This window comes from Sarcophilus harrisii, chromosome 3 (genome assembly GCF_902635505.1).
Source record: "Sarcophilus harrisii chromosome 3, mSarHar1.11, whole genome shotgun sequence".
Lineage (NCBI taxonomy): Eukaryota > Metazoa > Chordata > Mammalia > Dasyuromorphia > Dasyuridae > Sarcophilus > Sarcophilus harrisii.
Window position 1 is genome coordinate 143,838,961 of NC_045428.1, and position 18,211 is coordinate 143,857,171.

An 18,211-nucleotide genomic window follows, 5' to 3' on the forward strand; every position below is an offset into this window, starting at 1 on the left:
CAATTTGAAACTATCTTAAAGGACTATAAAATTGTGCATAACCTTGTATTCAGCAGTGTCTACTTTCCCAAAGATATCATATGTGCAAAATGTTTGTGGCACCCCTTTTTGTAGTGTCAAGGAACTGGAAATTGAGTGGATGCCCATCAGTTGGGAAATGGCTGAAAAAGTCATGGTATATGAATGTAATGAAATATTGTTGTTCTATATAAAAAATGAAGAACTGATTGCAGAAAAGCCTGGAAAGGCTTACATGAACTGAAGCTAAGTGAAGTGAATAGAACCAGGAGATCATTGTACACAGCAACAAGTGATCAACTGTGATGAAGTTGGCTCTTTTCAACAATGAGGTATTTCAAGACAATTCCAATAGACTTGTGATGGAAAGAGCTATCTGCATCCAGAGAGAGAAATTATGGAGACTGAATGTGGATCAAAGCATAGTATTTTCACCTTTTTGTTGTCATTTACTTTTTTCCCCCCTTTCTCATGTTTTTCCCCTTTTACTCTGATTTTTCCCCTGCAGCATGATAAATATGGAAATATGTTTAGAAGAATTATAGATGTTTAACATATCAGATTATTTGCTATTTTAGGTGAAGAGAGGGAGAGAAGAAGAAAATTTGGGAACACAAGGTTTTATAAAGGTGAATATTGGAAAATTTTTAATGTATTTGGAAAAAATAGATTAGAGATGAAGTAGAGATGAATAAAATCCATAACTTTTAGAGTACATAGAAGTGTAAAATTATAAATATTCACTGGGATTACACTAAACTGAAAAACTTTTGCACAAAAAAAAATTCAGCTAGAATAAACAAGGAAATAAATAGTCTACTAGAAAAATCTATGCATGAAATATTTCTGATAAGTATATTATGTCTCAGATATGTAAGAAAGTAGAACAACTGTATGGTCAAAAGTCACTCTCTAAAAAATGAGTGATCCAAGGACATAAATAAACTACTATTCAAAGAAGAATTGCAAACTATTAACGATGTGAAATTTGCTCAAAAATTAAGAGAGCAAGACATCAAACAATTCTAAGATTTCACCTTATACCCTGAAAATTGACAATGATGAAAAAAGCTGGGAATTTTCAAAGTTGGAAGAATATAAAAAGGCCAGCTGATAGAGCTGTGAATAGATCCAACCAATCCGGAAGATAATTTGGAATTGTGCTAAGGAAGTGACTAAAATATTCTTTGATCCAGAGATCCAACTGTTCAAAAAATATTATAACAATTCAGTAATAATAAAAAGGAAGGTTTTATATGTACCAAAATATTTATTGTTATTATTATTCAGTCATTTTTCAATTATGTCTGACTCTGTCATCTCATTTAGGGTTTTCTTGGCAAAGATACTGGAGTGGTTTGCCATTTCCTTCTCCAATCCATTTTATAGATGAGAAACCAAGGCAAACAGAATTAGGTGACTTTCTCAGGGTCACACAACTAGAACATATCTAAGGCCAGATTTGAATTCAGGAAATTGAATCTGGACTCCAGGTCTAGCACTCTAATTGCTTAGGCCAATTAGCTGTCAAAATGTTTATAGTAGTACTTTTTGTAGTAACAAAGAAATGGAACTTGAAAAGTGTCTAAACAAATTATGTATCATAATACATAATGTAACATACATAATACATAATAATATAACAAAACGTAGGGGTTTAACCTGGGATCCATGTGCTGACTTAAAAATATTTTGATAACTGTTATTTCAATATAATTAGTTTCCTTTGAAATCCTATGTGTTTAAAATTTATGTATAGTATGTGTGTATAGCGACATATTTATACATAGAAATATGCATGTTTCTGTGTATAATCCTATTATTTTATATTACACAAAACATCATCCTGAGAAAGTCTCTAGTCTTCACCAGACTGCCAAAAGATTAAATAAAGACAGTAAAAGTTAAGAACTCTTAATGAGGTGGAATATTATTGTGCTGTATGAAACAACAAAAATAAAGAAGACAAAGAAGCATGAAAAGACTTATATAAACTGATACAAAGTAAGCAGAACTGAGAAACAATATACATAATGCCTCTGTAACTGTATGAATGGAAGAATGATAACAAAATTGGCAACAGAAAGATGGTGCAATAAATAGCGCACTGAACATGAAGTTGGGAAAATCTTAATTTGAATCCAGCCTTAAGACACTTTCTAGTTGTTTCCTCAATTGAAAATGGTGATAGTAACACTTCCTACCTAGCAGTAGAATCAAAAGAGATATTACTTATAAAATAACTCAGTATAGTGACTGGAATAAAGTAGGGGCGTAATACATGTTTGTTTCCTTCCTTCTTTCTTTTTCCCTCCTAAAAGCTAATTGATATTAATGACCAATGACTGCTGGGCTGGAATCAGGAAGATCAGACTCTTACTAGCTGCATGGGCTAGTCACTGAAGCCTATTTGCTTCAACTTCCTTATCTGTATAGCGGTAAATAGTTAGCGATTTCTGCCCTGCTACATCCGCAGTCCTTCATGATCTTTATGCCACAGTGTTGCTTACCTTCTCCTGGTTTTCTTCTGCTTTCTATGTTTTCATGACACTGCCTTCTGTTCTTAGGGTTTTTCTCCTATCTGTTTTGACCCCTCATACTTGTTTTCCTTTGATGATCTATCATCCAAGTAACCAACCATGAATGTCCCCCCAAAGCTTCGTCCTGGGAGCTCTCCCCTTTTTCTTCTATACCAATCTGCTTAGTGAAATCATCACTTCTCATGGGTTCAACTATAATATGTCTATGAGGATAATCCTTAGATCTAGTCATTCATCCCTCTTCTCTTTCCTGAGCTAAAATCACACCACTAACTGCCTTTTCTATGTTTTAAACAGGATACTTGCCTGGAGTAGTGCTGACACATATTAGGTGTGTAATAACTGCCAATTGATTGATTTACTACAAAGAACCCAGAATGAGACTGAAAATTGTAGGGAAAGCCAATAGTCTAGTAGCTTATCCAGAAATGTACATGGTAAATACAAGATCATCAATTCTGGCATTTAGTAGAGCAACAATATCACATTTAGCAGCAAAAGATCCAAATAGAAGGATATGAATCTCTCAATATGCACAGAATAAAAATTAATTAGGTCTGGTTCAGAGGCATATATTCTAATCCCTCCTTTGGGAAACACTGAGATTGGCAGGTTGCTTGGGCCTGGGAATTCTGAGCTGTGGTAGGGCTATAATGCAATTAGGTGTCCACATGAAGTCTGGCACTGATATGATGAGAGCAGAGGGCCACCAGCTGCTCAAAGAGAAGCAAATGGGCCCATGCATGGAAACAGAGTAGGTCAAAGATCCCATGTCTAAAAATATTGGGATTAATCCCATAAGTGCCAGTGCTCTGCCTTTTGGGTAATATAAGAAGACCTAGTCTTTAAAATATTTTTTAATTAGAAGGAGGTGAACTTGGGAGGAATGAGAATAGAACAAAGTAAAACATGGCTATTTTAGAAGGAAGAAGTCAAAATAAAGGGAGCAAGAAGATGTGAGATAAAAAGAGAGGCAGAAATCTTTAAAATTCATTCCACAAGCAAGAAAACACAAGTTCAGAAGAAGTAACTGATCCCAATTAATTTTAATTTCATAAAATGAAACAGGCCAATTCACTATGAAAATTGTTTAGAATTTTTCAAAGATATAGTCTGACTTTAACTGAAACAGCATTAACACCATGTCAAAACAATTTGTTTTCAACAAAAACAAATCAATTTAATTATCTGATGTTATGTAAATAAAATAAGCAGATGTCTTATTGAAATTTCCTACTTCTCATTGAAAATGCTCCTAAAAAAGAAAATTTTACTTCTTTCTCTCTGATAGTTATAAGGATCTGATTTGAACCTTTTAATAAAGTTGATATTGATGAAAACTAGTAAGAATAGTGTTGAACTATTCCAATCTATCTAATGTAACTAAATAATCCTATATTAACAAATCATATTTACATAATCACATATTTACAAAAAAGACAATGTAAAAGACACATTAAGTTCTAAAATTAGCATACTTGTAATTATTAGTGACTGAGAATACTTTTGGGGGTAAAGATGAATAAAGAAAGTTATTCAAATAATTCAATTTAATTCATTTCAACAAGTATTTTGTTATACTTGTAATAAATTAAATCAGACACATATCTATATCATGAAACAATTTTTTTTCTATGAGATCTCATCAAGAAAACACAGTAATATGAAAATCATTTTGGAATGCCTTAACGAAGTTCTACTTTCAGCCCAAATTCATTTATATTATGTTCTTTCTGGACCATTTAGTATATCTTTTCCCTGATTCTTCAATAATCAAATTGTCACACTGTGAGGAGGGACAGGGATTACTATTCTTATTCCCTAATTCTCTATGCATGCCATCTATTAAGTACCCAAGAAATGAAGTATTTGGTGAGGGGCTATAAGATTTCTCACCCTCCAGGGCCTGAGTAACACAATTGCATAAGGCCTGAAGAATGTGCCAAGTGTTTTCACTTTTTTGCTCTTCTTCTGCTGCATCATTTTATTTCAACTATCCCATCTTACAGACGCATTATATTACACCAAAAAACATGAGTTGGCTCTCCTAAATGATTGAACAAAAACTATTATTGTTTGAAGAAAGATACATTTAAGAGAAATTCTGTTTTGTATTTCTCTACCTATTTCTACAATTTATGAGCTAGGTCCAACTATCCAATTATATAGTTTATAATGTGAAATATGGAAGAATGTTTTTCTCTTTGAAGAAAAAAAGAAATAAAAATGTTATTTGGCAGTGAGGAGAGGAGGAAAAAGGGGAGGAAGCAAGTTTTCAAAAGTTCCAAGTCTTTTATTGTTCAGCATTATTATCATGACTTTAGGAAAGGGTCACTGGAAAACCATTTCAATAAACCAGTTATGTGCTTACAAGTCATAGATATATTAGCACTTTTATGTGTCTGAAGATCTGTATATCTCCTTTGAAAAGAGTAGAGTCTTGTACTGCATATACTAGATAGACTTCATAGTAAAAGGGAAAAGGTGATGACCTTCACTAGAAAACTGCATTTTAAAAAAAATAAACTTAGGTACATACCAAAGTGAGATTCTTCAGGATGGCGTCGCTGAATATGACTTTGCAGAAAAGCATGATTCATAAAAGCCTTTTCACAAAAATGACACTGTAAAATTGAAAGATATATTTCTAAGTCACAGGAGTACTCTTCCAATTAAATTTCAATGAATATAAATGGCATATATTCATTGCCCCTCTTTTTTTTTTAATCAAAAATTAACATTCTTGCTAGCAGATAGGATCTATAGGTGATACCAAAAATACTAGTGGAAAAGTCCAACAGTCCTTTCACACTAAATATGGTGATAACTGTAATGCCACTACAGCATTTGTTGTTATTACAATACAAAACACCTGTGACTAGTCATAGTTCAGCCTCAGAGTCTTGATCAATGCTAAAAGGTACCCCCCCTTCCCACATCTACCCCAACACAAGGACTCCACTTCATATCTCAGTATTTTAGACTGATCTGTCAGTTGCTGTGATTTTCATCTTTCCAAATAATATTATATTAAAATTATATATAATTATAAAAATTATATTAAGAGGTTACTTGTTTGAGACTGAAGCTCAGGAGAGAGAATGGGATTGGAGATTATATGTACATTTTGTCAGTTGAAAAGGACAAAATAAAAATGATAAGTTATCAAAACACAAGATAAATGACAAGGTGATGAGAGTAGTAAGTTGCTATTAATCAATTTGTGTCACCTGGTCCTAATGAATTATATATCAGGGCAATTAAAGAATTTGAAGGTTATGAGATGTCCTCCCTTTCCCCCTCCCCCACATTCCTTTGTAGAGGCCAGAGATCCATGGCCATGAAATATATGTATATAGATTTTTTTCCAATGAATTGCTTGGTTTAGCTCATTTTTTCTCTTGTCTTTTCTTAAAACAAAACAAAACACCAATATTCTTCATTATAGTGGAAGCAAAAGGAGAATAGAAACAGATAGAGGAGTAAATTTAGGCACTGTAAAAATAAAAAATAATAAATAAAAATATGTTTTTTAAAAGAAAAATCTCAAAGATGATTGCTGGCCTAATGTTGGTGATAACTACAGAGAAAGAGAGATATCATCGGATTTAAAGTCAACAAATGGGCCAATTTCCAGAGCAGGTTGAAGAAGGAAGATTTTCTAAGTATGGATGAGTGGGTTTTGGTCTAAATTCCTGACAAAACTCTAAAATGGTAATAAAAATAAATGGTTTTGTTTTCGATCCCTTAGAAAGGGAAAATGTGACCACTATAATCCAGCATGGACTCATCAAGTCATACAGAGCTCATCTCAAATTCTTTTGTGATAGTTTCTAGCATGGAAATCAATGAAATACTTTAAACTTATAAGTCTCTGAAGGTGTCATTGTGGAAAAATGGAGAGAAGAGGAGTGAAAGATGGTAAAGTTGTGTCAACTTGGAATTTGTTTGAGTGATGATGATGCCTAAAGAGGAACTGAACAAAAACAAGCAGAGGATAGATGCTTGAGTGTCAGAGATCCTCCTCTTGATACTGTTTTGTGCAATGTATTTTACTAATGACACAGATAAAGCTACAGATGGCAGACTTATCCAATTTGCAGATGATCCACTGCTCAGAAAGATGGCTAATAACACTAAATGACAGAATCAGGATCCAAAAAGATTGCAACAAGCTGGAAAGATAGGTAAAATCTGATAGGATTAAATTTAATTTGGATAAATACAGTCTGGCATTTGGAATTTTAGAAACTAACAGCACCAATACAGTGTAAAAACAACATGTGTGGAAACCAGTTAATATAAAAAAAAGTCCTAGTTGTTTAAAAAAAAAAAGTTCTAGTTGTGACTGGAAGTCAAAAAAGGCAGATACAATCCTGAGTTGCAATAACAGAATGTTTGTTTCTAGAACCATGGAAGTGATATTTCCCAATACATATAAAGTTTCCATATTGTGGGTGTCCTGTTTAAAGAAGGGCATTGCCAAGCCGAGATGTACCCAAATAATAAATTTGACCAGGATAGAGTAAGAATTTAAAATAGTACTACACAAAGATCAATTAAAAGAACTGGGAAGATGAGGAAAAGGAAGAGTTAAAGACAACTGAAGTTTTTAAATATTTGAAGGATTGCTATGTAAAAGAAGGATTTTTTGCCTATATTAGAAATGAATCCCTGCAACCTCAATCCATAGACCTCACTACTAATAAACTCCTTTAGTCTGTGAGGATCCAGACTTAATGATTCTTCTCCAGATGTTGCTTCCTTCCTCTAACTCTCCTATAAGGATTCACACCCTGATTACTGAACTTGGCTTTTTTTAAATGAATTTTTGGCCCCTTCTTGAACGATAATTTCTTTGTTGTGAAGACCATCTTCCCTGAAATGAAGGCCCCAACCAGATGTATGAAATTTACCCAATAGCAGCCTATCAAGAGTCTCCAGCCCACCCCCAAGTCAGGCTAAGCTATGAGAGAGCAAAATAAAGATAGAAAAGTCTGCTATATACTAAAATATTCATGGCTGTTCTTTTGTGATAGCAGTGAGATGGAAATAAAGGGGATGCCTGTTGATTAGAAAATAGAATAATCTGTGAGAAAGGGATAAAAAAAGATATGCATTAAGAAAATCATGGATATGAGAAATCTTGAGAACATGATATGATCTGGATAAACTCAAAGTGAAGAAAGCAGAACCAAAAAAATGGCATACACAATGTAAATGAAAAGACCATTAAAATTTAAGATTATAATAGCTATCTATCAAATCTTTTTAAACAAGAAAGAAAACACCTTAGTGAAATAATAATTGCCCACACCAGACATATAATACTTATTTATTGAAATGAATTTTATTTACCAAGAAAAAAAAATGGAAGCTTCTCATAGGTACAATTACAGCAGAAATAAATAACTTCTGATCTTGAAGAAGACAGAAAAACTATTAACTAAAGATAATCTAAAGATAAAGATAGAAAAGCTAGTGGCATAGTGGACAGAGCACTGGGTCTGGAGTCAGAAAAACCTGTTTCAACTTTTGCTTTAGATATTTAATAGCTGTGTAACCCTGGGCAAATCACTTAACCTTATCTCTATCTTAGTTTCCTCAATTATAAAATGAGGATAACAAATAGTATATAATTTATTGGGTTCTGTTAGGATGATATGAGATAGTATTTATAAAAGGGCTCAGTCCAATCCATGGCACATATTAGTAAAGAGTAGATAGAAGAATTAAAAAAAAAACAGTCCAAAGTCACATAATTTGAAGGACATAACCCCAGTCAACATCTGAAATGCAGCAATGAATTTGAAACAGCCTGGTATCCTGGAAAAATCACTAACTGCTCTGGGTTCAAATTCTGACTTTCATATTTAATTTGATCCAGGTAATCATTTAACATCTTTAGCCCTCTCTTCCTAATTCATAAAATTAATCTACTCCTCCTCTTTTGATATTTACTCCTTCTATATCTTAGATCCTGGTTGCTGTTCTCTCATAGTCTAACTCTTTATCACAACTGCCCTATACTTCTAATGACCTTTCAAAGACCTTGATCTCCCAGTAAATCAAACTTTCTAATTCCCATGAGCTGCACTTTCTCTCCATTTCAATCACATGGAGCAACAATCAATCCCTTAACATTTATTAAGCATCTTCTATACATCAGGTCATGCTGAGCCTGGAGTCGGAAAGACTATCATTGTAAGTTCACATCTAGTCTCAAACACTTACTACTGTGTGACCCTTGGCAACCACTTAACCCTGGTTACTTCAGTTTTCTTGTTAATAAAGTGAACTGGAAAAAGAAATGGCAAATTTCTATAATGAAGTAATAGGGAGCCACTTTAGCTTCTTGAGTATGTTTCTATAATCAAGTAATAGGGAGCCACTTTAGCTTCTTGAGTACGGGAGTGATATAATCCAATCTATGCTTTAGGAATATCCCTTTGGCTGGCTCCGCACATAATCTTGCAAGAAGACCAATTAAAAACAGCTGCAATGCTTTAGGAATATCCCTTTGGCTGGCTCCGCACATAATCTTGCAAGAAGACCAATTAAAAAACAGCTGCAATAAGTAAGGAGTGAAGTGATAAAGGCCTGAACTAGGGTGATGGCCATGTGAGTGAAGAAAAGAAAGACATATATGAGAGATGCGGTGGAGGTTAAGTCAATAAGATTTGACAAGTGATTGCATATATGAGGTTATGGAAAGATATGAGTTGCATATACAAATGTGGCAATCATAGGAGAGATGATAGCTGAACCCATGGAAGCTGAAGAGATCAAGTGAGACAATACAGAAAGAAAAGAGGAAGCCCAGGAAAGAGTTCCTTATACACACAAAAAGGAGCCTGTATGGTAGTCCAGCAAAAGAGACTACAAAGGAGTGATCAGTAAGGAGTAGGAAAAATTCTGTCATATAACTCAAAAATAATAGAATATTCAGGTGAAAAGTTGGAGGCCAACAATATAAAATGCTGTAAAATGATCAAGAATGAAGATTGAGGCCATTGGATTTGGTTCTGGGCACAAAGTATGTGCTATTGTATAAATCATAGTTATTATCAGTAGTAGTAGTAACAGCAGTAGCAGTAGTAGTAATAGAACTATCATTATTATTACTTGAAGAAGGCAGTTTCAGTTGACTGATTGTTGGAAGTTGGAAAATTGAAAAAGAATGAAATGAAAAGAAAATAGAATCAATAAAACCAAATAGCTTTTTCTAAAGTTTCACTATGAAAGAGAAAGGAAGCAGATTATTGGAAAGCAACTTTCGAGGGTCAGGGGTTTTTTAAGCATTTTTGATGATGACACAGGCATGTTTGCCATCAGCAGAACCAGTGGACAGGAAAGGGCTTCAAGTGAAACATTATCACCCATTCTCTTTTTACATTCTAAATTGAGGATTCTCAGCTTTTTGGGGGATCATGGACCCCTTTGGCAGGCTAATGAAGCCTATCAACCCCTTCTCAGAATTACATTTTTTGAGTAATTGAAGGAAAAGATAAATTTCAGTTAGAAGTAAATGAAAATAAAGATGTAATTCTCCCTCACCTAAGTGAATGAATCTGTTGAAATCTATCTGGGACACAGGTTAAAAAGCCTACTCTAGTTTGACAAAGAGGTGGCTCTTCTTGCCAAGTCAACTCTGTTATTTGGCCCTTTGATACTATCCCCTTCCAGGACAATTGCCCCTTCAATCACCGGCTCTCCCAATCTTTACTCTCTCCTATCTATTGTTTTCTTTCCTGCTTACATGCTCAGATCTACACATTTCTAAAAATCTTCCCTCCACTTCTCCTGTTGTCAAATCATAATCTTGTTTCTCCTCCTTTCTCTATTTGGCTCAAAGTCATATATACTCATTATCTATACTTCTGTACCTTTCATTCACTGAGCCACTCCTACTTCTCCTTCCCATGATACCAATAATCTCTTAATTACAAAACTCAAATCTCCCTTCTCATACTTCTTTCCTTCTCACGCTCTCTTTTGATACCATTGGCCATCCATCCACTCCTACTAGCTATGTTTACTTTTCTTTCCTTTCATGAGGGAGTTCTTTCCTGCCTTTTTCCCTAGCTTTCCAGCAAACCACTCCTCAACTTTTTTTTTTTTTTGCCAGATGAACTTAGGTTTATATTTCAACCACCAACCATCAACTAAACATGTGAACCCCCCCCCAGGGTAATTAAATATATTTTTCGTAATATTCATAAGCAATTTTTTTGCCATTAGAGAAGTTTTTGCAAGAAACCCTCATATACTCTTTACAATCATGAGCCATTAAATGAAAAGCATTAACTTAGGATATGCTTTTCAATTTTATCAATCTGATGTCCTTGTTTAGAAATTTCCTCAGGGTAAGTTATTTGCAGTTCTATCAATTTCCAGCTTCTTAATCAATAAGCATTTTTAGAACACCTACCTTATGCTAGGCACTGGGTATACAAAGAAAAATGAATGATATACTCTCTATTTTAAAAAACAATAACATACTATGGCAATAAGAAATTTCAGAAATTCTAATATTTCAAGCCTTTAAATAGTTTACTTCAATTGGAACATACACATAAATACACACACATATATACACGTGACTATACTTAATTTTCTTTGTCATCAGTTATGAGGGAAATGGAAAAGGATTTCTAGCATGCTTCCAACAAAAAGCAATAGCTGCTACTATTAAATTAATAATTCGTCTCATTTTACAATGGAAGAATCTACATGCCATCTGTTCATTAAGCCTATTCACGGGGAAGCCGTGCAAACTATTGCATTAATTGAACAAGGGTATTTCCCTATAGTAGGCAATGCATTCCAAGGACGAGTGGGGGTGGAGTTAGCCAAGAACGCAGTCCCGCACAAAAAATAGGACTTTTCACACAAAGCAATACAGCATTCTCCCAAAGGCTCATCGAGCGCAGTTGCCTACCTGGTAATAGCTGGCTTTTGCCTCAATCATCATCTGCTGTGTGGTGATCATCTTCTTCCTCCGCTTGCACTCGTCCTTCAGCAGCCTCATCTCCGTCCCCTGTTTGGCCAGCAACTTCTTGCTCTGCTCCACTTCGCCCAGGGCCAGGCGCAGTTTCTCCTCCAAGGCTTGCAGCTGGGCGGTGAGGAACTCCTGCGAGTGCAGCAGGTACTCAATGGTGAATTGGGCCAGGCGGACCAGCTTCAGCAGCACCGGGTCCACCCCGGATTGGCAGTGATGACATTTCTCGTCTTCCAGCCTGCAGAAGGTGATGTTCATGATGTTCTCCTGCAGCGTGAGGAAGTCCAGCTCGCCAGCGACCTTGTCCACGTCGATCGCGCTGAGCCGCCTCCAGTCCACACTCTCGAGCCGAGGCCGGAATTGGAAGAAGGGGAAGGGCCCCGCGCCGCCCGTGGCCATGCCGGCCACCCCGGACACTGTGGAGCGGGCCGGGCAATGCAGCGTTGAGCTGGAAGTAGGTACCTGGCCCTCCTGGCCACCGGCGAACGGATAGTAGACGTGTTTCTGGAAGGGCTGCAGAGGGGGATGACAGGGAGGGAAAAGAAGAGAAACAACAGTGGCTGGAGGCTGGCCCCGAGCAGTGCTAAAGGGTTCGAGGGCGGCTGCTTGCAGGGACCCCCGAGCCGCTGCATACCCCGCCTCTCCGGGGGGTCTCCCTCCAGCTTGCGGCGTGGCTTCAGCTTACCATGTTGGTGCGCCAATCCCTCGGCAACAGGAGGGGGCGGGCGCTGATGCAGTCTCCTTAGCAGCGAGACTCCGCCGTGTCTCCGGTCTCCTCCTGGCTCCTCCGGCCGCCGCCGCCGCACTGTTGGTCCCGGGAAAAAGATGGTTTCCCAGGCGGCGGCGGCGGCTTTGACCTAAGGTTCGGGTGTCCTGGCCGTTGTTATGGCAGCGCCCCGAGCTAGCCCGGGGCCAGAAGAGAGACTGCTGCAAGAGCGCGCGCCGCGGCCCCTGCAAGGAAAGCAGGGGGCGTCCAGAGAGAGTAAGGGTACAGTGATAACCAACCAATCCCCCTGCACCCCACCCTCGAGGGTAACTGCAGCCCACTAGTAGTCCCCGCCTCACCCAGGGAAGCGCAGAGCTTCTGCTCCTGCTTCTAAGAGAAACGCTAATTTGCACAAGTCTCCAACACATCTGGGGTTCTGGTTCCTGCTAACTGGTTTCTCCTCTGGTTTTTCCTTTGTCCGGTTCAATGAAAATCAAGTGTTAAGCTTAGAAATATATCCACTTACCTTTGGCTTTCTACAAAATTGCTAAGGGGGCATTCGAGTGTTGCTTTGAGTGGCAGGGTTGGGGTAGAAAGGGTGGTGCAGAGAAATCCTGGGTTAATATTGCTTCGAATTTATATGCAGAAGTGGTAAAGCCAAGATTTAACATATGGTACTCATAACCTAAGCTTACCTTGAAAGCAAAGAGGAGGATGTGACAAGTGGGCAACATTTTAAAAATGCTGCATCTTAAAGACTGAAAAGTCTGCTCTGCATAGCAAATAAGGATTTGTACTGTTTTGTTTTAGTAAAATAAATCCCACCTGTTACAAGGGAGGATTTAAAACCTCCCATGCCTTTAACAATAGGGGGAGCAATTTTCCAACCTTGACTAGGACGCACATGTTTTGTTTTGGCTTTGAGACTAGTTATCTACCAATTTCAAAACACACACACACACACACACACACACACACACACACACACATTATATAAGACCTATATCCATAGAACTATGCCTACGTTAGTTTGTAGAAATTGCTCATTTAAAGCAATGGAGTAATAAGAAAGGATTTTATTTTGTTGCTTTATTTTATTTTGTTACTGTAAAATTTTGGTTTAATGAAATAAATAACCTTATTTGTTCAAGTCTCGTCTTTTTAAAACTACATCAATAAATGAACTAAATTTGTAATTTGTAACTAATTCTACCAAAATCTCTTTACTGCTTCATACTACAAGTAAAATTTAAAACATTAAATAAGACATAACTTGTAATTATAAGGCATTTCTAGATTATATGCTTATAAAATTATTCTGTATAGAGTTGCAGATATGACCATACAGTGACACTGAATATAAAGTTTTAATCATAAAGCTTATAGGATTTTTTTTCTTGCATTTGATTTTTTTTAACATTACATTCCTGTGGATCAAAACATAGCATTTTCAGCTTTGGTTGTTGTTGTTTTTTTTTTTTTTTTAACTTGTTTTTTCTTATGTTTTTTTTCCCTTTTGATCTGATTTTATTTTGTGCAGCATGATGAATATGGAAATAAGTCTAGAAGGACTTCACATATTTAACCTATATCAGATTGTTGCTGTTCTGGGGAGGAAAAAGAAAAGGGAGAAAAATTTGGAACATAAGATTTTTGCAAAGGTGAATGTTGAAAACTATCTTTCCGTGTATTTAGAAAAATAATATACTATTTTAAAAAGAATTTTAAAAAATAAAATTACATTCCCTCATAATACTGATTTAAGGAGTCTTTTTTTTTTTCTTCCATGGCTTTGCAACACAAATATAAGGATATTTAAAGAAAAACAAAGCAATTAGTAGTGTAATCGATGGAGAACCGAACTTGTAGTAAGGAAGTCCTGAGTTCACATCCAGCCTCCAAGGCTCACTAGCTGTGTGATCCTTACTCAGGGTAAGATAAAGAACCTGTGTGCCTCAGTTTCCTGGACTGTAAAATGGGAATAATAATAGCACCTCCCTCCTAGGGTTGTTGTGTGGTTCAAATAAGATATTTGTAAAGTGCCTGGAACACAGTAAACACTTACTAAATGCTTATTCCTACTGCCATCTCCTTATGGTCACTATTAATTTCTTCTGCAATAAGATAGTTTTTCAAAATTTTGAAAAGGAAATGTAGAAGGAGGGTCAGATGGTCAAAAAAGTTTACAGGTAAGAGAAACAACTATGCCAAGTAGCCTAGATCAGTAATAATAACTTAAAAACTATAAAGACTAAAAAGAAATAAAATAGTTAATAATATGGAATGGAGGGAGAAGGAAAATAGTTACTAATATAGCATGGGGATTGGACCTGAGATGTCAATGGTATGGAGAAATTGATTGAGCAAATTCCTACTAATGTGGTTCAGAATTTTCTCTGGGCTACTTGGAGCATTTACAGATTGTGACCTGCCTAGGGTTACATAGCTACTATGCCTTGAATGTTAAAGACTAAGCCTAAATGCACTATAAAGGACAGATCAAATCTCCGAGAACCTCCACAGCTGTGCACATCTGAAGGAGTTGCAAAGCAGCCTTTATTGATACAGGTGTTGCTTGTGGACTGGGAAAATAAATTGGAGGCAGAGAGGAGAGAGGTCAGACAATGCAACGGTCTCTCAGGGGGGTCAGAGAACAACTCCCTCTCAGTCTCATTGAATCACCATCATCCTCTCACAAGAAGAGGAAAAAAAGGTCTAACAGAGGTAAAGCAAAGTTACATATTGTGTTCCCAACACTTGAACACGTTTTTCAAGTTTCAAGTTTTCTTTCCACTATACTACAGCCTTTGCGATCGATTCAGAATAGCCCAGCTGGAACTCTCCCAAAAAGTAATAATTCATGGAGGGAAAGATTTTAAGTTTTCTTGACAATATGAAAAAGGAAAAAAATGCCCAGGAAAAATCATACTGTCAAGGAAATGAAGGCATACGTGTTGGCAATTCTTAGACCTACTCATTTTTTCTTCAATCTATGGCTTTTGCAATGGAAAAATATGGTTAACCAAAAACAGAGGAAGAAACAGACACTCGTCCCGAATTTTTAAGAAGGAATACTTTAAGGTGGAAGAAGAGAAGGGGAGAGCTCATTTCGAATCGGGGAATCCTCTGCTCATTTCTATACATCTTCCACCAACACTCTGGCCCTAGTGCCCGTCTAGTCTGACTTCGGTCACAAAATGGCTGGGCCAGGAAAGGGGGGAGAAAAAGCATTCTCCTCCCCAAGCTCATCCCCACGGGGTCCCCAGACATCTGGGACTTTAGGCAGAGGCCTCCCTCTACTGGGCGCAATGTGCACAACACCACTTAACCATCGGCCCTTTACGCTTCCCCACAGCGGTACTTGTCCCCAAAAGACAATGGTTGCAGTGAGGGGAGTTCCGGTCCGGGTTCTACCCTCTCACCCCACCCGCAATTAAAAGGAGAGTTGGGAATAGAAGCTACGACAGCCATGCGTGGGGAGGGTGCAAAGGGAAACAGCAGACTAATCTCTATCTTAAAGACGCGAGGATATGGAAGGAGGCAAATTCTGGCTAGCTTCAGGGAACTCAAGCAAATAGCACCATTCACAGACTGAACTCCCTGGTGCACCCTCCCTCCCGCCTTTCATTCTCCACTCCAGTACCCCCATCCTAACCGAGAGCCCTCGTCTCTCAATCCTTATCTGGCAGCAGCTCTCGAGCATCCCGGCCCAGCCCTGGAAGAGGCATAGGAAAAGGAGGAAGAGGGTGGTATGCAACCACGCAGCCGGAGCTTTCCTACCGGGGTAGAGACCCCCCCAAGGAAGCAAAAAAAGGACTTGAGACTGGAAAAGGTTCCTGCTGTCTCCCTTTCTTTCAGAGCTGGCAACGAACTTGATCACGTAGGGCTGAATTGAGGAGAAACCGAATGATTGAAGCCTTACCTAACCCTCGGGCCGTCTGGAACCGTGTTGAAAACAGCTTCCCTTCCAAACTCAGGCTTCTCCACGCCCTCCCTTCCGTTCTCTCCTCTCCTCTCCTTCTCCTCCTTTTCGGCAAGCTGGGCTGAGCTGTGCGCATACCGCAGCACTAAAACATCCTCCACCAATCCAGCCGCTTGTTCAGACACGTGGTTCCTAGTGCCGGAGCTGGATGCTCCTAACCCTGGAGAACACTTTTCAAAAAGAAGCCGTGTACAGACTTGTTTAATTGGGCTTGGTATGGATCAAGATCTGGGCTGGACTAAAGTAAAATTGTAAGACAGACGTAAACTGTCTTTGGCGCCAGCCCAGTTCACCCCACACCCTGGTACTCTAATTGATCCCTTTTCCATTCATCTTTTCACCCATCCTCCCCTACCCAACCCCACACTCTCTGATAGTGTCGTATTTAAAGACTTTTCCCCTCTTACTATTACTCTATTATTACATTTAAGATGTTAGCTAATAGTGGCCTTAGGCTGGTAGCCTCCCCCAGAAGTGTATATGCATTTGAATCATAGAAATTCACAGCTGTAAAAGATCTAATAAATTACTTGTTTAACCACTTGGCTTTATAGATGAGGAAACCTGGGTGAGGGTGTTGAAGCCCCAAATTAGTGACCTTAGAGAAACTAAACTTCAGTTTTCCTTACACTTAGTACAGGTTTCTGAGGAATGATGACACTTAAAAACGTTAACATTATCTAATAATGAAATTTCAATCTAGTATTAGAAAATGGAAAAAATATTTGGGGGCAAGATTATCAAATCAGATCATATTTTCACCACCTACTTCAGCTATTCCCAAAAATGGTCTTGAGAGTTTTTACAAAGTTTCATTTGGCTCCTGCTTGTTATTGCAGTTAATAACTGCAGTTATTAACTAAGAGACGTGGAATTGTCAGTAAAGTAGATTATTTAAAATGTTTAACTTTTAAAAAAATTTATATGTTATATAATGATACTACTGGACTGTTTATGTAAATTTGCAAACGCAGAGTTGAATTAAGTGAAAAACTGCTTTGAATTCAAAAAAGATTACAAGCTTTCTGCCTAACGTCTATAAGAAACTACAGCAGAGCAAAAATATCAGGTATTTTGAGATGAATGGCTCTAAATTTGAAAATGAAAATAATACTAAACATTGAAAGGATTTTTTTTTGCAAGTTGAAATCTTGTAGCTTTAATTTTTAAACATCTGTGAGTTGTTTGTTTTCATTTGTTTTTTGTGGGTTGTTTGTTTTCATTTGTTTTTTGTTTTGCCAGTTTGACATAAACCTAGACTATTTTGTGTGCTATTTAACCACCTGGCCAAATTCTTTTTTATAATGTAGTCAACAAATTCTCTGAGGAGAATAGGGTTCATTAGATTCTTTGGAGAATTTTTGTTGTTGTTTTAAATATTTCTTTCTTTAAGATTACAGTTTATAGCAGCTGAGTATTGGAAGGGACCTAAGAGGTCAATTTATATCTAGTTCAACCCAAATCTGATTGATAATATCTTCTACAAGATACTTGAGTTGGCTTTCTACAAATCTTATCTAAAATCCCACCTGCAAGAAGCCTTTCCTGATACTTTTTAAAGTTAGTCTTTTTTCCTTTGTTGATTACCAACAATTTATGCTGTTCTCTTGTTGGTACATAGAAGTGTGCATGTATCTCTCTCATGAGGTTCTTGAGGGCAAGAACTATATATAGTGCCTATATAGTGCTTGTTGACTTGACTTGCTTACATAACTTTTTGGAAACTAATTTTTAGATAGCTTTCTCTGACCTCAAATCTACATTTGAATTTTTCTAACTGCTACATGTTGTTCATAGCTCTGTTTTGGGGGATCAAAGAAAAGTCCATTCACTCTTCCAGATGACAGCCCATCAGATGCTTAGAGACAACTGTAGCCCACCACCTGGGTTTTTTCTCCTCTAAACTGTGCTTCCTCAGTTCTTTCAACGAATTCCTACATGGCATAAATTCAAAGCCCTTCTTT

At 37.2% G+C, this 18,211-nt stretch overlaps 1 protein-coding gene and 1 long non-coding RNA gene across 3 annotated transcripts in view; both read right to left on the bottom strand.

The window, feature by feature from the left end:
* Nucleotides 1-12,334, bottom strand: part of DZIP1 (DAZ interacting zinc finger protein 1) — a 74,889-nt gene extending 62,555 nt beyond the window's left edge. For both annotated transcript variants that reach the window (XM_031958560.1, XM_031958559.1), the window contains exons 1-3: nucleotides 12,245-12,334; nucleotides 11,500-12,072; nucleotides 5,098-5,182 (exon numbers count right to left, since the gene is read on the bottom strand). In XM_031958560.1, the coding sequence (XP_031814420.1) occupies nucleotides 5,098-5,182; nucleotides 11,500-12,072; nucleotides 12,245-12,247 (661 nt within the window). In that variant the 5' untranslated portion in view covers nucleotides 12,248-12,334. The remainder of the gene's footprint in view (nucleotides 1-5,097; nucleotides 5,183-11,499; nucleotides 12,073-12,244) is intronic.
* The window catches only part of LOC116422272, a 51,329-nt gene continuing 45,450 nt past the window's right edge, over nucleotides 12,333-18,211 (bottom strand). The window contains exons 3-4 of the long non-coding RNA XR_004232841.1: nucleotides 16,188-16,417; nucleotides 12,333-12,510 (exon numbers count right to left, since the gene is read on the bottom strand). This is a non-coding gene — a long non-coding RNA (uncharacterized LOC116422272). The remainder of the gene's footprint in view (nucleotides 12,511-16,187; nucleotides 16,418-18,211) is intronic.